The 25,233-nt window shown below is 51.7% G+C and overlaps 2 protein-coding genes and 1 pseudogene across 15 annotated transcripts in view; 2 read left to right on the top strand and 1 right to left on the bottom strand.

The window, feature by feature from the left end:
• The first annotated feature begins 107 nt into the window (after nucleotides 1-107).
• Nucleotides 108-19,429, top strand: DECR2 (2,4-dienoyl-CoA reductase 2). Of its 7 annotated transcripts, none has more exons than XR_014254964.1 (9): nucleotides 108-379; nucleotides 6,530-6,598; nucleotides 7,676-7,727; nucleotides 8,313-8,448; nucleotides 9,944-10,068; nucleotides 10,137-10,230; nucleotides 10,392-10,496; nucleotides 11,004-11,927; nucleotides 12,265-13,317. XR_014254964.1 is itself a non-coding variant. In XM_082430863.1 (9 exons), the coding sequence occupies exons 1-8, from the start codon at nucleotides 300-302 to the stop codon at nucleotides 11,219-11,221; spliced, it is 879 nt and encodes a 292-aa protein (XP_082286989.1). In that variant the 5' UTR covers nucleotides 108-299; the 3' UTR covers nucleotides 18,955-19,056. The 7 variants fall into 7 exon arrangements, 6 of the variants coding, with proteins under 6 accessions (XP_082286989.1, XP_082286986.1, XP_082286988.1 ...); XM_082430863.1 differs by lacking the exon at nucleotides 12,265-13,317 and adding an exon at nucleotides 18,955-19,056 and having other exon boundaries at nucleotides 11,004-11,221; XM_082430860.1 differs by lacking the exon at nucleotides 12,265-13,317 and adding an exon at nucleotides 16,989-17,623 and having other exon boundaries at nucleotides 11,004-11,221.
• On the bottom strand, nucleotides 8,457-9,933 carry LOC309645580 (small nuclear ribonucleoprotein Sm D2 pseudogene; annotated as a pseudogene). The gene has a single exon. The product of its transcript is annotated as a small nuclear ribonucleoprotein Sm D2 pseudogene (transcript).
• Nucleotides 19,430-23,419: 3,990 nt separating the features above from the next.
• The window catches only part of RAB11FIP3 (RAB11 family interacting protein 3), an 80,927-nt gene continuing 79,113 nt past the window's right edge, over nucleotides 23,420-25,233 (top strand). The window contains exon 1 of one of the 7 annotated variants that reach the window (XM_082430849.1): nucleotides 23,420-24,510. In XM_082430849.1, coding sequence (XP_082286975.1) covers nucleotides 23,944-24,510 — 567 coding nt within the window. In that variant the 5' untranslated portion in view covers nucleotides 23,420-23,943. The remainder of the gene's footprint in view (nucleotides 24,511-25,233) is intronic. The other 6 variants (XM_082430850.1, XM_082430853.1, XM_082430851.1 and 3 more) reach the window with 6 other exon arrangements.

Genomic DNA, 25,233 nt, shown 5'->3' on the forward strand with positions numbered 1-25,233 from the left:
GAAGCGGGGGGAGGGCCGGGAAGGACCCGGTTGTCCTGGGAAGAGGGAGGGCCGGGGTGGTTGGGGCGTCCTGGGAGGAGCGAGGGGACGCGGAGACGGGGCTTCCTGGGAGGAGAGCGGGCACGCGGAGGCGGGGCGTCCCGAGAGGGGCGAGCGCCGGGTGGGCGGGGCCTCCTCGTCCCAGGCCAGCCCGAGAGGAGGGCGCGGGCACAGCGCCGCCTGTCCCCGGAGGACGAGGTCGGAATCCTGATCCCGGTGGGTCCCTGCTGTTCTAGCCGCCCAGGCCAGCACCGAGCGCCATGGCCCAGCCACCGCCCGACGTCAGGGAGGACGACTGTCTCCCGGAGTACCGCCACCTCTTCTGTCCGGACTTGCTTCGGTGAGGGCCGTGTCGGGGACGCCCCAGGGAGCCGGGCAGGGGGCGGGAGCGCCTGCGGTGCGGGCTGCACGGGGACTGCGGTTTTACTGGGATGCGTGAGGACCCCATGCCTGGTGGCCAGACTGTCCGGGGGTCCAGGTGCCCCAGAGATGCAACTGCTGGTGTTCTGATCTTTGCATGGCTGTGAGCACGGTTTGTTTGTCCTGTGGGTGGTGGCGGGTGTTCATTAGTAATGCTCCGAGGTGGGGGTGAGTGTCAAAGGACACAACCAAGCCAAAGGTCAGGAGAAGGAAGGATTTATTATTACTAGCAGCAAATAAGGAGAACATTGGAGATTTTCCCTAAAGCGGTGTCTCCCCGCACAGCAAATTTGGGGAAGTTTTAAGCTAAAGGTGCATGCATCTTCATGAAGGGTTTGGGCGGTTGAGAGTCCAAGCTTTAGTTGATTGAAGTCACGAGGGTCATCATCCCTGAGGTTCCAGTTGATCTGGTGGTTGAGCACTTCAGGCTAATCTTTACCATGGAAACAAAACTGGGAGTCTTTAAACCTGATTTATTATCTTTGCTATTGTTACTTCTCTTGCCTGATGACAATCGTTAGTTTCTGTATTCTTTTTTTTTTTTAACTTGGATAGAGTTTGACCCCTACCCATTTTTTTTTTGAATTTTATTTTATTTATCTTTTTATACAGCAGGTTCTTTTTTTTTTTGGACTTGTTGGGTCTTCGTTTCTGTGCGAGGGCTTTCTCTAATTGTGGCAAGTGGGAGCCACTCTTCATCACGGTGCGCGGGCCTCTCACTATCGCGGCCTCTCTTGTTGTGGAGCACAGGCTCCAGACGCGCAGGCTCAGCAGTTGTGGCTCACGGGCCCAGTTGCTCCGCGGCATGTGGGATCTTCCCAGACCAGGGCTCGAACCCTTGTCCCCTGCATTAGCAGGCAGATTCTCAACCACTGCGCCACCAGGGAAGCCCTAGCAGGTTCTTATTAGTTATCTATTTTATACATATTAGTGTATATATGTCAATCCCAAACTCCCAAATTCATCCCACCAGCATGCCTCCCCGCCACTTTCCCCCCTTGGTGTCCATACGTTTGTTCTCTACATCTGTGTCTCTATTTCTGCCCTGCAAACCGGTTCATCTGTACCATTTTCTATGTTCCACATATATGCGTTAATATATGATATTTGTTTTTCTCTTTCTGACTTACTTCACTCTGTATGGCAGTCTCTAGGTCCATCCACGTATCTACAAATGACCCAATTTCGTTCCTTTTTATGGCTGAGTAATATTCCATTGTATATATGTACCACATCTTCTTTATCCATTTGTCTGTCGATGGGCATTTAGGTTGCTTCCATGACCTGGCTATTGTTAATAGTGCTGCCATGAACATTGGGGTGCATGTGTCTTTTTGAATTATGGTTTTCTCTGGGTATATGCCCAGTAGTGGGATTGCTGGGTCATAGGGTAATTCTATTTTTAGTTTTTTAAGGAACCTCCATACTGTTCTCCATAGTGACTGTATCAATTTACATTCCCACCAACAGTGTAGGAGGGTTCCCTTTTCTCCACACCCTCTCCAGCATTTGTTGTTTGCAGATTTTCTGATGATTCTCATTCTAACCCGTGTGAGGTGATACCTCATTGTAGTTTTGATTTGCATTTCTCTAATAATTAGTGATGTTGAGCAGCTTTTCATGTGCCTCTTGGCCATCTGTATGTCTTCTTTGGAGTAATGTCTATTTAGGTCTTCTGCCCATTTTTTGATTGGATTGTTTGTTTTTTTAATATTGAGCTGCATGAGCTGTTTATATATTTTGGAGATTAATCCTTTGTTGATTCATTTGCAAATATTTTCTCCCATTCTGAGGGTTGTCTTTTCGTCTTGTTTGTAGTTTCCTTTGCTCTGCAAAAGCTTTTAAGTTTCATTAGGTCCCATTTGTTTATTTTTGTTTTTATTTCCATTACTCTAGGAGTTGGGTCAAAAAAGACCTTGCTGTGATTTATGTCAAAGAGTGTTCTTCCTATGTTTTCCTCTAAGAGTTTTATAGTGTCCAGTCTTACATTTAAGTCTTTAATCCATTTTGAGTTTATTTTTGTGTATGGTGTTAGGGAGTGTTCTAATTTCATTCTTTTACATGTAGCTGTCCAGTGCTCCCAGCACCACTTATTGAAGAGACTGTCTTTTCTCCATTGTATATCCTTGCCTCCTTTGTCATAGATTAGTTGACCATAGGTGCATGGGTTTATCTCTGGGCTTTCTATCCTGTTCCACTGATCTGTATTTCTGTTTTTGTGCCAGTACCATATTGTCTTGATTACTGTAGCTTTGTAGTATAGTCTGAAGTCAGGGAGTCTGATTCCTCCAGCTCCCTTTTTTTCCTTCAAGACTGCTTTGGCTATTCGGGGTCTTTTGTGTCTCCACACAAATTTTAAGATTTTTTGTTCTAGTTCTGTAAAAAATGCCACTGGTAATTTGATAGGGATTGCATTGAATCTGTAGATTTCTTTGGGTAGTATAGTCATTTTCACAATATTGATTCTTCCAATCCAAGAACATGGTATATCTCTCCATCTGTTGGTATCATCTTTGATTTCTTTCATCAGTGTCTTATAGTTTTCTGAGTACAGGTCTTTTACCTCCTTAGGTAGGTTTGTTCCTAGGTATTTTATTCTTTTTGTTGCAATGGTAAATGGGATTGTTTCCTTAATTTCTCTTTCTGATCTTTCGTTGTTAGTGTATAGGAATGCAAGAGATTTCTGTGCATTAATTTTGTATCCTGCAACTTTACCAAATTCATTGATTAGCTCTAGTAGTTTTCTGGTGGCATCTTTAGGATTCTCTGTGTATAGTATCATGTCATCTGCAGTGACAGTTTTACTTCTTCTTTTCCAATTTGTATTCCTTTTATTTCTTTTTCTTCTCTGATTGCAGTGGTTAGGACTTCCAAAACTATGCTGAATAATAGTGGCAAGATTGGACATCCTTGTTTTGTTCCTGATCTTAGAGGAAGTGCTTTCAGTTTTTCACCATTGAGAATGATGTTTGCTGTGGGTTTGTCATATATGGCCTTTATTATGTTGAGGTAGGTTCCCTCTATGCCCACTTTCTGGAGAGTTTTTATCATAAATGGTTGTTGAATTTTGTCAAAAGCTTTTTCTGCATCTATTGAGATGATCATATGGTTTTCATTCTTCAATTTGTTAATATGGTGTATCACATTGATTGATTTGCATATATTGAAGAATCCTTGCGTCCCTGGGATAAATCCCACTTGATCATGGTGTATGATCCTTTTAATGTGTTGTTGGATTCTGTTTGCTAGTATTTTGTTGAGGATTTTTGCATCTATATTCATCAGTGATATTGGTCTGTAATTTTCTTTTTCTGCAGTATCTTTATCTGGTTTTGGTATCAGGGTGATGGTGGCCTCATAGAATGAGTTTGGGAGTGTTCCTTCCTCTGCAATTTTTTGGAAGAGTTTGAGGAGGATGGGTGTTAGCTCTTCTCTAAATGTTTGATAGAATTCACTTGTGAAGCCATCTGGTCCTGGACTTTTGTTTGTTGAAAGATTTTTAATCACAGTTTCAATTTCATTACTTGTGATTGATCTGTTCATATTATCTGTTTCTTCCTGGTTCAGTCTTGGAAGGTTATACCTTTCTAAGAATTTGTCCACTTCTTCCAGGTTGTCCATTTTATTGGCATAGAGTTGCTTGTAGTAGTCTCTTAGGATGCTTTGTATTTCTGCAGTGTCCATTGTAACCTCTCCTTTTTCATTTCTGATTTTATTGATTTGAGTCCTCTCCCTCTTTTTCTTGATGAGTCTGGCTAAAGGTTTATCAATTTTGTTTATCTTCTCAAAGAACCAGCTTTTAGTTTTATTGATCTTTGCTATTGTTTTCTTTGTTTCTATTTCATTTATTTCTGCTCTGATCTTTATGATTTCTTTCCTTCTACTAACTTTGGGTTTTGTTTGTTCTTCTTTCTTTAGTTCCTTTAGGTGTAAGGTTAGATTGTTTATTTGAGATTTTTCTTGTTTCTTGAGGTAGGTTTGTATTGCTATAAACTTCCCTCTTAGAACTGCTTTTGCTGCATCCCATAGGTTTTGGATCATCTTGTTTTCATTGTCATTTGTCTCTAGGTATTTTTGATTTCCTCTTTGATTTCTTCAGTGATCTCTTGGTTATTTAGTAGTGTATTGTTTAGCCTCCATGTGTTTATGTTTTTTACGTTTTTTTCCCCTGTAATTGATTTCTAATCTCATGGCGTTGTGGTCGGAAAAGATGCTTGATATGATTTCAGTTTTCTTAAATTTACCGAGGCTTGATTTGTGACCCAAGATGTGATCTATACTGGAGAACGTTCCGTGTGCACTTGAAAAGAAAGTGTAATCTGCTGTTTTTGGATGGAATGTCCTATAAATAACAATTAAATCTATCTGGTCTATTGTGTCATTTAAAGCTTGTGTTTCGTTTTTAATTTTCTGTCTGGATTATCTGTCCATTGGTGTAAGTGAGGTGTCAAAGTCCCCCACTATTATTATTATTATTTTTTAATTTATTTTATTTATTTATTTTTGACTGTGTTGGGTCTTTGTTGCTGCATGCAGGTTTTCTCTGGTTGCAGCGAGCAGGGGTACCCTTCGTTGTGTTGTGCAGGCTTCTCATTGCGGTGGCTTCTCTTGTTGCAGAGCACAGCCTCTAGGCGCACAGGCTTCAGTAGTTGTGGTGCGTGGGCTCAGTAGTTGTGGAGCACGGGCTCTAGAGCACAGGCTCAGTAGTTGTGGCACACGGGCTTAGTTGCTCCACGGTATGTGGGATCTTCCAGGCCAGGGCTCGACCCTGTGTCCCCTGCATTGGCAGGCAGATTCTTAACCACTGAGCCACCAGGGAAGCCCAAAGTCCCTCACTGTTATTGTGTTACTGTCGATTTCCTCTTTTATAGCTGTTAGCAGTTGGCTTATGTATTGAGGTGCTCCTATGTTGGGTGTATATATATTTATAATTGTTATTTCTTCTTCCTGGATTGATCCCTTGATCGTTATGTAGTGTCCTTCCTTGTTTCTTGTAACATTCTTTATTTTAAAGTCTATTTAATCTGATATAAGTATTGCTACTCCAGCTTTCTTTTGATTTCCATTTGCATGGAATATCTTTTTCCATCCTCTCACTTTCAGTCTGTATGTGTCCCTAAGTCTGAAGTGGGTCTCTTGTAGACAGCGTATATATGTGACCCCTACCCATTTTTATTTAACAAAAAAATTTATTTATTTGGCTGCACTGGGTCTTAGTTGTGACACATGGGATGGCATGTGGGATCTTCAGTTGTGGCATGCGGGATCTAGTTCCCTAACCAGGGATCCAACCTGGGGCCCCTGCATCAGGAGCTCAGAGTCTTAACCACTGGACCACCAGGGAAGTCCCAGTTTCTGTATTCTTTTGAGACCTGTTCGAGGACAAGACTGTGACCAGGCTTAGATCATAGAATGTCTTAGGCCAAAAATGCTTCTCTTATGTCAAGAAAGCCATACCTGTTTCTCTTTCTCCAGGAACCCTCTACCCTATCTGCTTAGAGGGTGGCTGGAGGAAGGCTTGTATGTTTTGAAAACATTTCTCACTTAATTGATAACTTTCTGCATAGAGACTTTTATGCATAGAGACATTCTTCCCAAAGATTCAAAAAGCTGAGGACTTTAAAAAGCAGCGTTTCTTGGGGCTTCCCTGGTGGCGCAGTGGTTGAGAGTCTGCCTGCCAATGCAAGGGACACAGGTTCGAGGCCTGGTCTGGGAAGATCCCACATGCTGCGGAGCAACTGAGCCCGTGAGCCACAACTACTGAGCCTGCGCGTCTGGAGTGTGTGCTCCGCAATGGGAGAGGCTGCGACAGTGAGAGGCCCACGCACCGCGATGAAGAGTGGCCCCCGCTTGCCGCAACTGGAGAAAGCCCTTGCGCAGAAACAAGGACCCAACACAGCCATAAATAAATAAATAAATAAATTTATTAAAAAATAAAAATAAAAAAGCAGCGTTTCTCAAATTTGACAGAAGTGCCCAGTGCAGAGGGTCAATGTCCTCCAAGAGCACCTCCTCCCCTGCCCCCATTTAACAGGGGCCTCTTTAAAGAGCCTCTGTTTTCTTCTCTCAGGGACAAGGTAGCCTTCATCACAGGCGGTGGCTCTGGAATCGGGTTCCGGATTGCTGAGATTTTCATGCGGTAAGCACTGCTCTGTGCCCCATCTTGCTCCCCACCCCCTTGCATGGACCCCACTGGACCCTGGGATCTTGGGCAAAATGCCAGTGGGTGGTGGGAACCCCTCTAGGTCCAGGGCCATCAGAGAGCATCTGAAAGGGGTCAAGTGCTGTCCTGGGAGAGGCAAGACTCCAGCCTCTCCTAGAGATTAGTCTAGACTGTTTGTCTCTGGCCTCAGCACCCCCATTTGTACAAAGCGGGAGGATCCAAAGGTTGAGGTAATTCTACTGCAGGGTCCCCCAGGGCCTTGCCGAGCCAGGGTCAGGGTGGGCCGAGTTGGACCCTGGCACCATGCAGAGCACAGTGTCTCTTGGGACACAAGGTCTGTGGTCTCAGGCCCAGGTCAACAGTTTGTCATCCCCACCTAGGAGAGGCCTAGAGTTAGGCTGGGGTTAGGGGAGATGAAGCTGGTTTCCTCCAGGACCCTGCTTTTCAGAGATGTCCCACTGGATGAGATTTTGGGACTCATCCATTCCAGGTGAATTTGTTTTCCGAGCTGGAAGCTTTGTTGCTTCTCTGAGCAGAGTGTGGCCAGCTGGCTGTGGTGTTCTGAGGATTCAGTGGGACTGGCTTAGCAGGTGGTAGCTGGTACTGTTACTGAGTTTGAGGCTGGGTTTTTCGGGAGGTAAGGCAGGGGAGGTGCCCTGGCCCTGGAATGGGCTCTCTGTCCTTCACACCATCCTCCTGGGAGACCCAGGTGGACCCAGCAGGACTCATGCAGAGTCTGGGCCCTGTGTCCGAGACTCACAGCTGCTCACATGGTGTTTGGGGCAAGGCCCACATCCCTGCATGGCTGGCATACCTCGTGCCAGAGAGACCCAGCCCAGAAACCAGTGGTGGCTGCCTGAGGTCCTGCCACAGTCACTCAGCCCCACGGAGGCCCCTGGGTCCTCTACTAGCTGTGCCTTCAGCCCTAGGCTGGTGTTTAAGCCTGAGAGACCCTTCGGGGAGGGGGACCTTTGCTTTGAGCGCCAGGCAGGAGCCCGGCTGGGCGTGTCCCTTGCACCTTGCTGCCCTCACGCCTGCCCTCTGGCTTTGCAGGCACGGCTGCCACACAGTCATCGCCAGCAGAAGTCTTCCTAGAGTGTCGATGGTAAGGGGTCTCTCCTGTGCCCACACATCCATGGGCGGCTTTGGGGGCTGGGAGCCTGGGCCTGGAGGGTCCTGAGGTCCAGAGGATGATTACACCAAAACCTGCCCCTCTTCCAAATACAGAGCTTCAATGGAAGTGGCCTGCAGGGACATCCTTGTCTTTTTAAAGAATCTACTTATTGGGTACTATGCAGGAACCCTTATGTTGGGTGGTAATGTGGCCCCAAGACAGATCTCTGGGCTCACCAGGGTCATGAGGGTGGAGAGTCTCTCCACTGCCATGGCTGGTCTCGGGGCAGGGACTGGATGTCAGCTGGAGCTGCCGTTGACCTGTGACTAGTGACCACGGGCCTGGAGGGTGATGAGAGGGGAAAGGGTGCGGGCTGTCTTAGCAGTGTCCACCAGGGGTCATGGCCCTGGGGAGTGGCCACTTGCCAGCTGTGTCTCTGCAGAGTGGGTTTCCGCAGCAGAGCCCGGCTTCCTGGCAGAACCTGGCTCATCATCCTCATCAGATTCTGAAGGGCTGTTCCTCCAGGCTGAGGTCACAGGCCTGCTGCCCACCTCTCTCTTCCTGTCCGGCTTCTAGGCTGCCAGAAAGCTGGCTGCTGCCACTGGCCAGAGGTGCCTCCCTTTATCTCTGGATGTCCGAGCTCCCCTGGCCATCATGGCAGCCGTGGAGCAGGCTCTGAAGGAGTTCGGGAAGATCGACATTCTCATTAACTGTGAGTCACTGTTGAGCGAGGCCAGGGGGCTTCCTTTTTTTTTTAAGAAAAAACACAGGACTTTATTATTCCCAGCGCAAAGGGCAGGTCTTTGAAAAACGAGGGGGCAAGTTCTAACGGTGGGGAGAAGGCCCCTTCTTGCTGGCGATGCATGAGCGGGTTCCGCAGGACCACAATGACCGAGTCCCCACACAGGACCATCTTGGAGATGTAGCGGTCCTTGTTGACTGGCTTGGACTTCTTCTTGCTCTTGCCATTCTTGGGGACCTTGGTCCACACCTCCTTCACTTCCTCCAGCACCATGTTGCGGTGCCTATCAAAGGCCTTCACACGGCCCAGGAGCTTCTTGTTGCGGCAATTGATGAGCACTTGGGTGTTGTTCTTGACCGACTGTGTGAGCACGGGGAGTGGACCCATGTTAAACTCCTCCTTCTCCCGCTTCTGCAGCTCCTCCGGGGTCATCTCACCCTTGGGCTTGTTGAGGAGGCACATGGTGGCAGTGGTGGTGGCCGTGCTCTGAAGTCACTAACGTCTCCTCCACATTGCTTTGGCCTTCTGGCCAGGGGGCTTCTGACAGGTCAGCAATACCAGATCTCCCTGTTTGGAGGCCCCGGAACTGTCCTGGCTCCAGGCCACTGTCTTGGCCTAACTCAGCTCCTCCCGGGTCAGTGCAGCCGTGGCTCAAGAGGATGCCCCGTGAACTAGGCTGAATCAAGAGTAGGGCCACTCTTGTGTCCTGAAATTCCCCCTTAAAGAAAAAGGACTACACGTTATTGTTTTAGTATGGTTTTAGATTCGCAGACTAATTGAGCAGATAGTACAGAGAACTCCACGTACTATGAACACCTTGCATTTGTTACAACCGAGGAACCTATATTGATACATACGGTTAACTATAGTCCCTATTTTACATTCAGGTTCATTTTTGCTGAAATTTCCTTTAAAAACATCCTGCGTATTATTTTCCTGCCACTGAAAAAGTCATAAGCTGGGCAGCTTAAAACAACAGAAATATATTCTCTCACAGTCTGGAGGCCAGAAGTCTGAAAACAAGGCTCGGGGGAGCTTCTTTCCCAGGCCCTGCCCTCAGCTCCTGGGGTTGCTGCCTGGCGGGCCTTGGCTCTGGGCTGCACCCCTCCAGCCTCTGCCTCCTTCACACTGCCATTCCCTGTACACGTCTGTGTCCTCTTCTTTTTAAGAACGCCAATCCTTGGGCTTAGGCCACCCTAATTCAGTATGATCTAATCTTACCTTGATGACATCTGCAAAGACCATCTTTTCAAATAAGGTCACGTTCACAGGCACCAGGGTTTGGGACTTCAGCAAATTATTTTTAGGGACACAATCCAACCCATAAAACCCATCCTGCCCATCATTCAGGAACTTGTCCAAATGCTCAGGTTTCCTTCCCTGGCCAACCTGGGCCACCCTGAGGGTCCAGATGCTTCAACTGCCCGGGGCTCCAGCACCATCTGCTGTCTCCTTCCACTGGCAGGTGCAGCCGGGAACTTCCTGTGCCCTGCCAGTGCCTTGTCCTCCAACGCCTTCAAGACTGTGATGGACATCGACACCTTGGGCACCTTCAACGTGTCTCGCGTACTCTACGAGAAGTTCTTCCATGTGAGTGTCCCGCGGCCAGGGCCTCCCCGCTTCTGGCCACTGCTCACTGCCCCTCTTGTGTGTTGCAGGACCATGGAGGGGTGATCGTGAACATCACTGCAACCCTGGGTACCCGCGGGCAGGTGCTCCAAGTGCATGCAGGCTCTGCCAAGGCGGCCGTGGGTACGGGCGCCCCCTCTGGTCTGCCCACGTGGGTTCCTCCCCGTCCCTGTCCCCGGAGGCCGGCAGTGTCCCGAGTGATGCTGAGCCCCCACCCCCACCCGGGCCCCCCTAAAGGCAGAGCAGCCCTGCTTCTCCCTCATGCCTGCCGGCCTCCCGTGCAGATGCGATGACACGGCACCTGGCTGTGGAGTGGGGCCCCCAGAACATCCGCGTCAACAGCCTTGCCCCCGGCCCCATCAGCGGCACGGAGGGCTTCCGGCGGCTGGGTAAGGCTCCCGGGGAGCCCAGGCCCCCCAGCGAGTGCTCCCCTGAGCACAGCCCCCCCCCCCCCCGTGCCTCCGAGGGCTCCCCTCCCACCTGGCTGGGACAGGCCTGGGATCAGTGCCAAATCCTCATGGCTTCCCAGGGTGGGCAAAGAGTCCGTCTCCAGGCTGGGGACAGTTCGCACAGCCCTGCAATGGACTAAGGGTCAGCTGGACTTGGGCAGCTGCCCCCTAGAGCTAGAGGCCAGGGGCTGCTGGCCTTGATATGTGAGCCAGACACAAAGTGGGGCCCCATTGAAGCCTCCAGAGCCTTGGCAGGGTGAGCGGAGAAAGGCCCTGTGCTGGTTCTGTGGTGGTGTTACTGTACCTGGCCTGTTCCTGCTCCCCCAGGATGATGCTAACGATGCCCCCAACATTCCTGGGTGTGGTTCAGGGAAAGCTGGGCAGGGGAGGGTGGAGGGCCCCGGGGTCCTGGGGCCCATAGGGGCTGAGCCTCCCGCTGCTTCCCAGGTGGCCCACAGGCCAGCATGAGGGCAAAGGTCCTGGCAAGCCCCCTCCAGAGGCTGGGGAACAAGACAGAGATCGCCCACAGCGCCCTCTTCCTGGCCAGCCCTTTGGCATCCTACGTGACGGGGGCCCTGCTGGTGGTTGATGGTGGGGCCTGGCTGACATTCCCTAACGACATCCAGTCGCTGGCGGACTTCTCATCCTTCTCTGCTAAGCTCTAGGTGATGTGCCGCTCCCACATTCAAGGGTCACCTGTGTCCTTGGCCCCCTTCCCAAAATACCCACCTGGTGGACTGATGGTCACTGTGCTGGGCCTGATGCCTTTCCTCTCAGTCTCTTACGTGTATTTCTAGATGTATTCTCGGGCACTTTTGGGTTCCCCTGCTCCACACATAGGGCAAGGCTCGAGTCTTCCAGGGCAGATGGGTGGTGCTGGGAGGGGCCAGCCCCATGGAGCTGCACTGCAGACCTCGGGGCCTCCCTGAAAACCAGAACCAGTATGGCTTGCCTGAAGAGGATGGGAACCCTGTCTCTCTTTGGACGCTCCCCTGGGTGATCCTCTCTGGGGGCCTGAGGGCTTGCTGGGCCCATGGGGGTGGGGGAAGGTGCCACTGCTCTCTGCTTCCCCTCCTCCCCCACCAATCCCAGGGGCGTGGCCAGCCCTTGAGACCTGCTCATCCTAGTCCTCTGAGCAGCAGCTTCCTTTGAGGATGGCTGAGGAGATGTAACCCCCCTGCTTGGGACCTGGCCCCTAAGCCTCCTGGGTCCCCATCGCAGGGTGGTGGCAGGAACGTTCTAGGACTTTGGCTGGCTCCTGTCCCGTCCTGGGGCGGGAGCGGTGGAGGGACACGCAGGAGCTCACAGCGTTCAGTCACACCGTGAAGCTGCAGTTGGCGTGGGCTTCTGTGGAGACCCCCAGTCTCAGAGGTGGGCTTGTTCGTAGGACAGGAACTGCTGATTGGCCATCTGTGGTTTGGTGGCCGGCAGATATGTTCTCGGTCCCTGGGGCATGCGGGCGACCAGGCGGCGGGAGGGTGTGGGTGCTGGGCAGGCCCCCCGGTCGCTGGGGTGAGGAGTACTGATGGTGGAGGGCTGGGAGGGGGCAGAGGGGGCCACTGTATCCACCTCCAGGAGACGCACACGGCCTGGTGGCCTGCTGCCCGCCCCAGCCTGGCCACTCACACCCCCCGGGCTGTGCAGGAGGCGGGCCCTGGTGCCTCTCAGTGCTCCCCAGTGACCTTGTGTCTGCTGGCATTTCTGACAGGCAGGGGACAGTGTGCGGCAGAGGAGCTGGTCTGCACCTGCTCTCGGATCCCTGCGACCTGCCTCCCGCCTGCCCAGCCTGAGCGCCAAACCCGACAATCCCAGCAGAGTGTCTGAAGCAGAGACTGACCTTTCCTCTAGGAACTGTGCTGCATCCACACTCCCTCCCCATGGCCCTGTCTCCCATGCATGGGGGGCAGTGACTAGGCAATGTGGCTGACCTGCTGACCTGCTCACACATGCCGGGGAGGTCTGGGTTCCAGCACTTCGAGAGTGTTGAGGAGGCCAGGACGCAGGGGTGTCCCCCTTGCACAACCCAGGGTCAGGGCTGTCCTGCCACCCCAGCCCCTGCCTAGGCTGGCCTCCTTTCCCCTCCTGCCTGCATCCAGTGGGTGTCCTGAGGTGGCTCCCATGGCCTGGGTGGAGAGAAGGGGGCATTTCAGGCTGTCTTCTCTTCCTTGCTCTCCCGCTTTGAGACCTTTGCTTGGCAAAGAGATGCCAAACTAGGGAGGCTGGAGAAGCGTGTTTGAGCCTCTCCACAAGACCTGTGTCCTGGGTCCTATCACCGGGGGTGTGGGCTGCAGAAGGGACCTCTGCCGGCCTCCAGTGACACGGGCAGGGTTGCTCCCCACCTGCCCTGGAGTCTGTCCTTTGCTGGGACATCCCTAGAGGACTTAGTCCTTGGTCATTTAGGGGCTCACTTTCTAGGTCCTCCACGTGGCCTGTCCCCATTGTCACCAGCACCCTCCCTCAGGCCCAGGGGGTGGGGGATCTCTGGACCCTCAATTCTTCCCCAATGACCACTCTTTGACACATACCCAGGCCAGGACCTAAGGGGGCCACTTGGATCCTGGGCTTCTTTTCTGTGCTGTTTGATACAAACTTCAAGGTGCTCAAAGCTGTCGATCTGCCCTCTGGGCATGCGGCTTGGGTGCCCCCTTCCTCCCTGCCTCCCACCCTGCCCCCATCTGTACTGTCCATTTGCATAAGCACAGGTCCTAGAGTTTTGCCAGAAAATGCATTTACTTAAAAAATAATCTTTTTACTGCAAAAACATCTATTCATTGGACTTCACAAATGTTTTTAGAAGGAGGAGGAGGGCACCTGAACAGAATCACTGGTGATCTGGGCGTTTAGTGGTGTGTCTACTTCCTGTCTTTTTCCTGTGAAGAGTTTAGAAAACACTTTTTACCTAATGTGTGAAGCCCTGGTCCTGACGCAGGGGGAGCCCACCCTGAGGCAAGGGGAGGCTGTCTGCTCCCCTGGTGGGAGGGGTGTCCTCCACAGCTGGTCCTGGAGGGGGGCGGGGGGCGCTGCCTGCCCTGCAATTTCCTGGTGCTGCCACTAGAGTCCTGAGCTTGAGCCCTCTGCCCCAGACACCCACACCCACCTGAGTTCCTTCCCGCCTTCATGGGTGCAGGGGCATGGCAGGGAGGCCACAGGGCAGAAGGAGTTCCGCTTGCCATTTAAACGGAGACCAGGGTGTGGTGGCATCAAGTCTACCAGCAAGGCAGGCAGATGGGCGCTCGTGATGCCACGGGAGGAGGAAAGAGAACCGTGAAGGCAGTTCCTGGGGAGCTGCAACCATAGACCCCACGTGCCAGAAAGATGAGGCCTGCCGTCCCTGGAGGAGACAAAGAAGGCCCTGGGGAGGGTGTCCCGCCAGCCACATTCGAAGGCCTGGGACTCAACAGCAGCGTAGCTCCAGGAGGACAGAAGAGAATGAAAGGAGTGAGCCTTTTATTACTGTTAGTCAGGATTCTCCAGGAAACAGAGCCAGTAGGATATATATAGATCTACAGGAGGAGAGTTATTATAGGGACTGGCTCATGTGACTGTGGGGGCTGAGAAGTCCCATGATCTGCCAACTGCAAGCTGGAGCCCCGGCAAGGCAGATGGTGTGATTCAGTCTGAGTCCAAAGGCCCAAGAACTAGGGGCTCCGACAGCCAAGGGCACCGGAAGGTGGATGTCCCTGCTCAAGCAGCGAGCGAGGGAACTTGCCCTTCCTCAGCCCACACTGATGAGGGCAGGTCTTCCATCTACTGAATCAAATGCTAATCTCTGAGAAATACCCAGAGATACCGATTTACCAGCTATCTGGGCATACATTAGCCCCGTCAAGTTGACACAAAGTTAAACATCACAGTTGCACAGACCATGAGGTCCGTGCCCATGCTCATCGTCTGCATGTGGTGGTCAGTTCGGCTGTAAGGAATCTGCCTCGCTGTTTGGCTTAGTCCACCAGCCCCAGCTGTCGTCCTGCAGGTCCAGGACGCCTGCCGGGGGCTTGTGGGTCATGGGCACACCTGGCGTGTGTAACTTGCCAGGTGGGCTCCAGGACAGGCTGGCAAGGAGGGCCAGGTGCACGTGGTGAGGGGGCTAACACCGGCCCCAGCAGTGGCACTCAGACTTGGTGGCAGTTGGCAGAGAATTAGGTTGTCCCCTTCCACATTAACAATCTCTACAATTCCCTTAGAAAATGCCAGGTTCTCTGAAAGGAAGGGTCATCTTTTATGTGTGAACCTCAGCTGTGGAAGCTGATTTACAGACCCCGCCCACTCCGAGTCCCCCTTCCATGGCATGAGGATGCCTCACGTCTTTTCAGAACTACACATAAAAACATCACAGCCGGGCTTCTCTGGTGGCACAGTGGTTAAGAATCCGCCTGCCAATGCAGGGGACACGGGTTCAAGCCCTGGCCTGGGAAGATCCCACATGCCGCGGAGCAACTAAGGCCGTGCGCCGTAACTACTGAGCCTGCGCTCTAGAGCCCGCGAGCTACAACTACTGAGCCTGAGTGCCACAACTACTGAAGCCTGTGCGCCTAGAGCCTGTGTTCTGCAACGAGAAGCCACGACAATGAGAAGCCCGCGCACCACAACGAAGAGTAGCCCCTGCTCTCTGCAACTAGAGAAAGCCCGTGTGCAGAAACGAAGACCCAACACAGCCAAAACAAAAACAAAACAAATAAGTTAATTTAAAAAAAAACAGGAAACATCATGGCTACAGCATAGGGCTGCCCACCACCGGGGTGCAGCCTTCCAGCCCCTGCTCCACGTTGTACATTTTTTTGAATGAATATGTGAATGACCCGTGTGTTGTGAGCCACACAAGGTGTCCCCAAGTCGTCGCCATGATGCAGTGAACTTTAAAATTCACTTAACTAAACTGTTAACCTGGGGGAGTTTCTCTGCCGACTCCTGTTGCCATGGTAACTTGGTAAAACTCACTGGCTTGCCTGTGCTTTGTCTGCGGGTCACCGCGGAAAGGCTGGAGGTCGTTCTGCTTTGTTTCTTGGTCCCTTGGTTGGCATCCTCCACATGAGGGTCTCTGGTGGCCCCGGGCACTGTGGGACCTGCCAGGGCTGGGCCACCCCGATGGAGGAGGAGACTTGGGAGGCTGAGGCTGACCTCGCCCGGACGCGGTCCACCCACCAGGTGCACACTGAGCCCTTTGCCCGGTGCCCTGGCTGGGGGCTGGCACAAGCACGACTGTCCCTCCGGAACTTCCTCTCGGCCATGCTCGTGGGCTCGCTGAGTGAATCAGGGAGAGATGGTAAATCCCCGAGCACCTTGCCAGTTGGAGGCTCAGCAGATGTTCCCCTCTCCTCTGACCCTCACATCGCTTTGTCCTTCTCGTGTGGGTCAGACCGAGCCTGCCTTGCAGTGGTCACACCCCCACCCTGGACTGTGTGTCCAGGTGGGGTCCTGCTCACCCCTGGCTCTGCCCCGAGGCCCCATCATGCTGCAGCAGGGCAGCCGTGTCCTCTTGAGCAGGGCAGAGGGTTTCTCCGGGGTCAGGGCTTTCCAGGCCGGGGAGGGGGCTGGGCGTGGGCCCCTTGGGGCATTTCCCTCTGGGCACTTAGGCTGGTCTCTGCTGGATGCTGCTACAGATATGAAGAGGGGATGTGGGGGGAGATCCTGGGAAGTTCACAGGCTCCAGGGCTGGGATGCACTGGAGCTTGGGGACGAAGCTGGGGCCCAGGGCTCGGGGGTTCTTCCTTCTCCCACTTGACCTGCTCTGTGAACCTGCCCCTCCCCTCGCTGCCCTTCTGCTCTCTCTGCCCAGGTCCCAGCCGCCCTGTGTGCAAGCTGTAGCCCAGCCCCCTGAAGAAAGACAGTATTCCTTCTATCAGACACACATCCCGGTTCTTGGGAAAGGTGCTCCCTTCGGGTCAGGGTCTGGCTCTTGCTCAATAAACCGTGGCCAAGGGTTGACTGCATTATATGAACCTGGCAACTCCCACTGCTTCTAGAAAACGCATGTGAGCAGGCATCCCATGTGGGTCCTGACTCACATCAAACACACTCACTAGAAACCAATGTGTAGACCAGCGTGCTGAGAACGTGTGTGTGCGTGTGTGTGTGTGTGTGTGTGTGTGAGATCGCATGAGTCTCAGGTCCCCTCTCTGGCAAAACCCGAGGGCCAGTGGGAGATGGCAGAGGCTCCCTGCTCACCTCTCGGGCCAGAGCTCTGCCCAACTCGGCTCTTCTGTCCTAGGGGCCGTGGGGGACCGGATCCTTCTTTGGACTTCCCTCTTCCTTGCTTGTGCTAATCGGGCCCTTCAAGGGAACAGCCCCTCAGATGGGATTGCTGGATTTCATATTTACCGCTGCATCCTGGTTCAGGTCTCTGGGATTAGACCTACATTACCCTGTCAGCAGACAGAGGTTTCTATAACTCTTTAGTCATTTATTTACTGATTATCTTGCATTATTTCCTAGGTGACACATGTTATTAGTATGGAGTTCCTTAACTCAACTCCCAGAGGATAACTTTATTTTCACATTTTGGAGTATTTGGGGAGCACCTCATCACATCCCTACATCAGAGCATCTCAATGAGACAGCACCTGACAGGTGTCTGCTGAAGAAGGAATAAGGAATGTTAGGAATATGCAGAATTAAAGTTTAACTCTTCCACCATCACGTGTAATTTGGACAATTTTTACCCCATGGGAGGAGAATGGTGTGAATTATATCTTCACCTCTGGAAAATGTGACCCGAGGCTAAGAAAGGAAGTTCTGAATCTGCGTACAAACCTCTCCCCAGCTGGTGCTTGATGCCCATCCCCCGACTGTGGGCTGTGATTCTGGCTGCAGGGGAGGCGTGGGAGGTGTGGGATGTGGGCGCCGTGGGGACTGGAGATGCCTGTCCTCACAGGAAGATGGGACCAGGTGCCAGCAACTGCAGAGTGAAATGTTAAAATAAGAAAATCATCCAAACCTCGGCTGAGTCAGGAGGAATTAAATTGTGCCTTACAAACTCATGGTCTATTTTTACTCTAAGAAATGTACTTTACTAAACTTGAAGGTGAGAAAAAAATCCTTCCCAACTGAATAAATATCAGTAAACACGAGTGTGGACTGTGCTCTCGGCTTCAGGAGGCCACGGGGAGGGTGCGTGTGATCTAGACCTAAAATTGACTCTGCTCTCAGTTTACTTACCCTACACAAAATGTATATGTAGTTTTTAAAATTTGTAAATTGAAAATATTTGGCCAGCAGTTTGTAGCTTGATTGAGGTATAATTGACATTCAGAAGACTGCACATGAGTGAAATCTACAGTTTGGTGAGTTCTGACATTTCTACATCTGTGAAACCATCACCACAATCAAGAGGATGAACATACCCATCGCCTGTAAAGCGCCTCCTCCCGCCCCTTGGAAACCCCCTCTTTTCTCCCTGCCCCCTCATCCCCAGGTGACCCAGCCAGGATGGCAGCTCAGGACTGGGAGGGGGAGGCCAGCCTCTTCTGGGTGGGAGGAGAAGGTGGGACAGGAGGTAGAGGTGCTGGGCCCTCAGCCGGGTCCAGAACCCCTATCCTGGGGCGCCCAGTGGCAGGCTGTTCTGTTCGGCTGTTCTGGGAAACCGGCTCATTAAGTGAGAAAAACAAAAGTGGGTCCCTATTTTACACCACATTTTTAAAAAGTCCAGGGACTTCCCTGGTGGTGCAGTGGTTAAGAATCTGCTTGCCAGGGCAGGGGACACGGGTTCTAGCCCTAGTCCGGGAAGATTCCACATGCCGCAAAGCAACTATGCCCGTGTGTGCCACAACTTCTGAGCCTGTGCTCTAGAGCCCGCGAACCACAACTACTGAGCCCATGTGTCACAACTACTGAAGCCCGTGTACCCAGAGCCCATGCTCCACAACAAGAGAAGCCACCGCAATGAGAAGCCCGCGCACAGCAACGAAGAGTAGCCCCCGCTCGCTGCGACTAGAGAAAGCCCGTGCCAGCAATGAAGACCCAACGCAGCCCAAAAAAAAAAATTCCAAATAGCATAACGACATACTTGCGAAAGGAAAAGCTATAAATAGAGGTGGATATCTTTGAGACTTTGGGTACAGGATTTACTTACTGAATTTAAAAAGTGTTTAATTATGAAATCCTTAAAATATGTGGACAAGCCCGGATGCACGTGTACTCACCCGCCAGGTTTACCAGATGTTGGTACTGTGTCCTGTTTATTCCCAGTCTGCCTGTTTTTGGAGGAAATAAATGTTACAGGTACAGCTACCTTTTACCACTTTCCTCCTCTGTCCCCCTCAATATAATTCCCACTTTCGTTTTGGTATTTTTACTACAAATGAAGGTGTTCAAAAACAATATATGTATTGATGATATGTTCTGAAACTTTGCAAAAATGGTATTACACAGTATCTGTTCTGTAACTTGCTTTCTCACACAGCTTGTTTTAGAAGTCTGCCCATGTGGTTGTGTGAGGATGTGATCCATTTGCTGAAACTGCTCAGTATTCCATCGCAACAGACTTCCCCTCAGCCAGCCAGCAAGCTCTTCACAGGACTATGGAAACCAGGGCTGCCTCAAACACCCCTTTCCTGCCTCCTCTTGGACCTTGAAGGTGGAGAAGCAGGAGTGCCAGGTTAAGGGGACACAGAGCTTCAGCTGTATTAGTTCTGTGAATCCCCACACTTGGCTGACATCAGACTTAATTTCTACTGATTGATGTCAAATGCTATCATTACTCATTCCCCTGATTATCAGCGTGGTTAAGCATCTTTTTATATGTTTATTGGCCAATTGAGTTTCTTCCTCTGGAATTGCTTATTTGTATTCACTGCTGATTTTTCTACTAGGTTGCTGTTCTTTTACTGTTTTTTGAGGGATTCTTGTGTATTCTGGAAATAAATCCATTGTCAGTTCCATCTGTTTTAAATATCTCTTCCCAGTTGCTATGGACTGAATTGTGTCCCCCCAAATTCATGTGTTGAAGCCCTAGCCCCCAAAGCAATGGTATTTGGAGATGGGGCCTTTTGGGAGATAACTACCATTAAATGAGTTCATGTAGATGACCTCCCATGATAGAATTGCTGCCTTATAAAAAGAGGAAGAGGGAGAGATGGCTCTCTTCACCATGCTAGGACACACCTAGAAGGAGACCCTCACCACAAGCTAGGAAGAGGGCTCTCAACAGGAAGGAATTTGCTAGTGTGAAAAGTAATAAAAGGAAACCTCACCAAAATGGAACCAGGGTTCCAGAAGGGGGAGCTTTCATGCACATACCACTCAACATCAGCACAGATCCCAACGTGTCCCAGCAGGAAGGGATACTACTTTACTACCCAGCAGGAGGAAGAAAAATTTCTCTTTGACCAGCAACAGTCCAGCCAATGAGAGACTGTCACAACTCAGCCAATGAAAAGCCACTGCACCTAGAACTCCCAGTTTCCTCCAATGGGCTCTTTGTTTATGACAGCTCCTCTCAACTCCTCCTTCTCCCCTATAAAAGCATTTCCTTTCCTTTGCTGGACATAGTCTCCAATTACAACTCTTTGCAGCTTCTGAATAAACCCACGTTGCTGGTAAAATAACTGGCTTTATTTAGGTTAACACTGGCACCTTGATCTTGCATTTCCCAGACTGCAGAACTATGAAAAATAAATGTGCTTTTTAGCGAACCAGTATATGGCATTTGGTCACAGCAGCATGAGCAGACTAAGACACCAGTCTATGATGTGTCTTTCATCAAACAGAAGGATAATTTATTTTTAATTAATTTTTACTAAGGCATAATTTACATACAGTAAAATTCATTCTTTGTAGCGTATAGTTCTGTGAATTTTGACAAACACATTCAGTTATAGAACCACCATTACAATCAAGATATGAAACAGTTCCTTCACTTCATCAAATTTCCCTCTCCCCCAGCCCTCCCACCCCCTATTTGATTTGTGTCCCTTAACTTTTGGAAAGCTTAAATTTTAAAGTATTTAAGTCATTGTCTTTTTTTTTAATGGTTTGTAATTTTTATTCGAAACTTTCTTGCGCCAAGGTCATAAAGATATTTTTCAATGTCTTCTAAAAGTTTTAAAGTTTTGCTTTTTTTTTTTTTTTTTTCTGGCCACACCTTGTGGCTTGCAGGATCTTAGTTCCCTGACCAGGGATCGAACCTGCACCCTCAGCAGTGTGGAGTCCTAACCACTGGACTGCCAGGGAATTCCCTTGCTTTCCACTTTTATGTCTTTGATCACTCTAATTATTTTTGTATCTGATATGACATAGGGATCTAGTTGTAAGGTTTCTGTACAGACAACTAGCACCAGCTATAGAAAAGTCCATCTTCCTTATGATTAGCAAAGCCACCAAGGATAAAAATGATGGGTTTGACTACCCAAAATGAAAGATTTATGTCTAATCTTCCCCAACAGGCAGAGTTCATGAAGGGGTCACAGGCAGGGAGAATATACTTGCAACATCAAAAACATGAGGGATTTTACCTAAAAAAAAAGTCAGAGAACTCAAAAGAAAAGCAAGTGCTACAACTGGGCAATTCACAGATCCTAGTGGTCAGTAAACACAGTAAGAAACACTCAACCACATTAGCATTCAGCTAAATTCAAATAAGACAAGATGAGCTGCCATTTTAAGTTCATCAGACTAGCAAAAATGGGGGAAATCATATGTAATGTCTACTGTAATTTTGGTGTATTTCCTCCTGGTTTTTAAAAATGTGCATTAAATAAGATAGATTTGTGATCAAATTTAGCCTTGCCTGTCACCTTCCCCTTCCTCCTGTCAGTGGCCAGATCTCACCCAGGTGGTGGAGAGGCCCTATCCCAGGAGAGACATGTGCATTCTTCCACTGAGGCTTCTTGACCTACTTTCCCTTTGCTCCCTTGTCAGGTCCTACAGGGCTGTGCTACACAGCTAAGAATCTGCTGAGTCACCTTGCTGGTCTTCGTTTTCCCATCTTTCTCCATAGGTCAAAGGTCACCAGGGAAGAGGGATCAAGGAGACCCATTTGCTTGAGTTCCAAAAGGTAAGTGTTTAACCCAGGTACCTTTCAAAAAGAAAGACTCACAGAGGGAGGTTTTCACAGACATTCACTCAGACCCAAAAGCCAACAACTGTGAGCTGCACCCCATCCTCTCCCTTCCTCTTCTGTGTACCTGTTACATGGCTAAATTAAAAAGTGCATGGCGTGGGCGTGGAGGAGCAGGTTAAAATGGCAGCAGGGGCTGCTTCCCTTGAGCTGGTTCATTTCATCTTGAATGTTAGAGATCAAAAATGTCTAAAGGGAGGACTTCCCTGGTGGAGCAGTGGTTGAGAGTCCACCTGCCAATGCAGGGGACACAGGTTTGCTCTCTGGTCCGGGAAGATCCCACATGCCATGGAGCAGCTAAGCCCATGCACCACAACTACTGAGCCTCCGCTCTAGAGCCTGTGAGCCACAGCTACTGAAGCCCACATGCCTAGAGCCTGTGCTCCACAACGAGAAGTCACCGCAATGAGAAGCCCGTGCACCATAACGAAGAGTAGCCTCCGCTTGCCACAACTAGAGAAAGCCCATGCGCAGCAACGAAGACCCAACGCAGCCAACAATAAATAAATAAATAAATAAATAAATTTTAAAAATGTCTATAGGGGATGCTCGAGGTCCAAACGCCAAGTCCAAGTGCCCAGGAACTTGTTACCTTTAATGTTTCAGGAACAGAGTCTCTTGACGTGGTCTAAGCAGGAAGGTGCATGCTTTCCATGCTGGGGTTCTGTTTGGGTGCATCAGCCAGCCAAGGAATGCAGATTTTTCATGAATTGGCACAGCAGCAGTAGGAGTGCTGCTTCCTCAGGGCGCAGCCCTCGCCTCATTTGGTTTTACCTCCCCCACATTAATACCCTTATTTAGAAAGGTTGACACATCACTATAACTACCTCTGAAAACTGTATCTGGCCAAAGGCACCAGTCCAATTTCAGATTCTTGCCAAACTGGAGATAATTTATTTTCGTTGAATGCAGTATCTTCCTCATGAAAGCATACAGTTCTTATAAGAAATTGAGAATATAGTTTTTGGGTTGCGGGGTGGTATTCCCTTGCCCTTCTTTTCCCCAATGCCAACCTCACAAAATCTGGTGCTACGTGCCCTGTGATTTTGTCATGGGAGATGAATCAGTTAATTAACACACTGCTCCTCACGGTACACTTGGAAACAGGTTCAGTTTCCTTTGGTTCTTGCCAGAGATGCTTATGAACATACCTAGTGCTGGTGCTTTCCCCGATACATCTCATTACAGGCTCTAAATGGAGCCTGTAATGTTAAGTGCACCTCGCCTGAGGCCTGGCAGCTCACCGGCTCCTATCCAGCATGTCTCCGCTTTCATGCCTGCTTCAAGGTTCCCATGTTGCTGCCTGGCGCCCTGTGTCCCCACTGACGATAGTGACATCTAGAGAAACAGATGTCACTTGTCAAAGACAGCCGCAGTGCTTGGGAGGCTTGACTGTACACTGGTGATGAACACTGGATATCCTACGGGGAAAAAAGCCCTTGTCATAGATTTAAAAAAAGGTCTCAGTGTTTGGCCACGCGTTCCTTCGGTCATAAGTTTCATTTTCAGGGCCCTTCCAGACTCAGGCGGTGGCTGCTCTTGCTGCCGCAGGTCAACGCCTGGACTTCTCCGCGCGGCGGGCGTCTGCGGAGGGCGCCACTTGCACTTCCCCCACCCAATTAGGATCGTGTTTGCTGCTTATCAATTTGTGGGAGCGCTTTACACTTGCAGGACTCAGTCCATCCGTCCCGTGCGTGGGTCGATGACGTCACGCCCGGGCCCACAGCCTCGGAGCACACCCGCCTCTTGCTCCCAAACGCCGGTACACGACGAGGGACCGAAGACCCCAAACCGCGCAGCCGCGCCGGCGCCTGCCTTTAAAGCAAGGCGGCGAGGGGCGGGGCCAGCGTGCGGCGCGACGTGCTGACGTCAGGCCGAACGGAGGGCGGGGCGAGGGCGGTGGCGTGCGCTCCGGTACCTCGGGTGCCTTCTTGTCGTCCGCCTAGGCTGCATCCCCCTCAGCGTCCACCTCCGCGTCGTCGTCCTCGTCAGGGTCTTCCTCCTCCTCCTCAGGGTCCCCTCCTCGGCGTCCCCCTCCTCGGCGTCCTCTCCCCTCCCTCCCCCTCGACTTCCCTCGGCCGCCCGCCGCCGCCATGGGCCCGCGCCCGCCGCGCCGCCGGGCCGAGGACAGCTGAGGCGCGGCGCGAAGATGGGCGAGGGCGGATCAGGGCCCGAGCGCCAGCCCGAGCAGTCCGGGCGCCCCGCGCGCGCCCGCCCGCGCCGCCGCGGGGATGCCCGCGCCCGCCGCCGCGCCTTGAGCGCCTTTGTCTGCCGCCCGCGCCGCCCGCCGCACCACTGGCCTCGCGGGCCCGCGCCGCGGCTGGGGGCGCGCCCATGAAGATGGACCCGGGCTGGCCGGCCTCCCCAGCGGGCGGCCCGGGCCCCGACCCAGAGCCCGGTGGGCCCGGAGCGCCCGCCGCCCCTGCCCCGCGCCCTGGGCTCGGCCCGCAGGACCTCGCGGCCGGCGCGGATGCTGGGCGAGCTCCGGGGCGGGAGCGGCGACCGCAGCGCTCGAGCCGGGACCCCGACCTCGACCCGCCGCTGCCGGAACTCGGTCCGCTCTTTTCCTGGACGACGGAGCCGGAGGGTGACAGCCCCCCGCACAGCGCGTCTGTCCGCGCGCAGGACTTCAGCCGCAGCCATCACCTGAGGGGCGAGGTCGACTTCTTTCCTTCCTTCGCGTCCCCCGCGGTGGGCGAGCCGGCCCTGGAGCTGGGTCCCGGGGACCCGGACCGGCCCTCGGACTTTAGCCAGACCCGCCCCCTAACGAGCGAGCCCGCGGGGTGTCCGGAGGACGGCCCCCGCCTCCGAGCCGTATTCGATGCCCTGGACGGGGATGGGGACGGCTTCGTCCGCATCGAAGACTTCGTCCAGTTCGCCACCGTCTACGGGGCAGAACAGGTAACTCGCAGCGTGGCAGCCGGGCCCCGCGCGGTGGTCGCGGAGTGCAGGTCCCGCGTTCTCTTTTGATTCATTTCTGCTCTCACCTCTGGTTGAATTTCGCTGAAGCACCTCTTCCCCCTTTAAAGAGGTTCTATTCGCGGGAGTCAGTTTCTTTCCCTGCCATCCCAAGCCACACAAGCTGATCTTTCCTAACTTGAGAGGAGCTCCTGGCGTGGGGACATGCCCCTAGGCTGCCGGATAAAAGTACCCTCTGGATGGAGAAGTGCCAGCGGTTGCCCCAACTGAGGGCCCAGGTCTGGTTTGGCTGAAGTAATTCACTTCTTCGGTCTGCAAAGGCCAGGCTGCACTTGGACGCTTAAGATCATGTTAATCTATTTTGAGCGTAGTTACTTTACTGTGTATGTTTGGCTGTTTTAGGTAGATTCGTTGTTGGGGAGACAGTGGACGTGAAAAACGGTCATTTCCATACCTTCTCTGCGGAAGGGAAAGGGATGAACCCCAGCGGGAGGGGAATGAGCCTAAGAGCACAGTGGTGAATACAAACTCGAGCAGAACTCCATCAGGGCCATCTCCACTCTTGTAGGACAGGTGAGGTGCTGGACAGGTGACGGGAATGCACAGGGCAGTGTGGCAGGAGTCCTGTGCAGCTCCCAGGGCTGCGGCTGCTCTGGGAGAAGGTGGGCCTCAAGATCCAGGCCTTCCCCCATCTCAGCACTTATG

This window comes from Balaenoptera physalus (assembly GCF_965194825.1).
Source record: "Balaenoptera physalus genome assembly, chromosome: 16".
Lineage (NCBI taxonomy): Eukaryota > Metazoa > Chordata > Mammalia > Artiodactyla > Balaenopteridae > Balaenoptera > Balaenoptera physalus.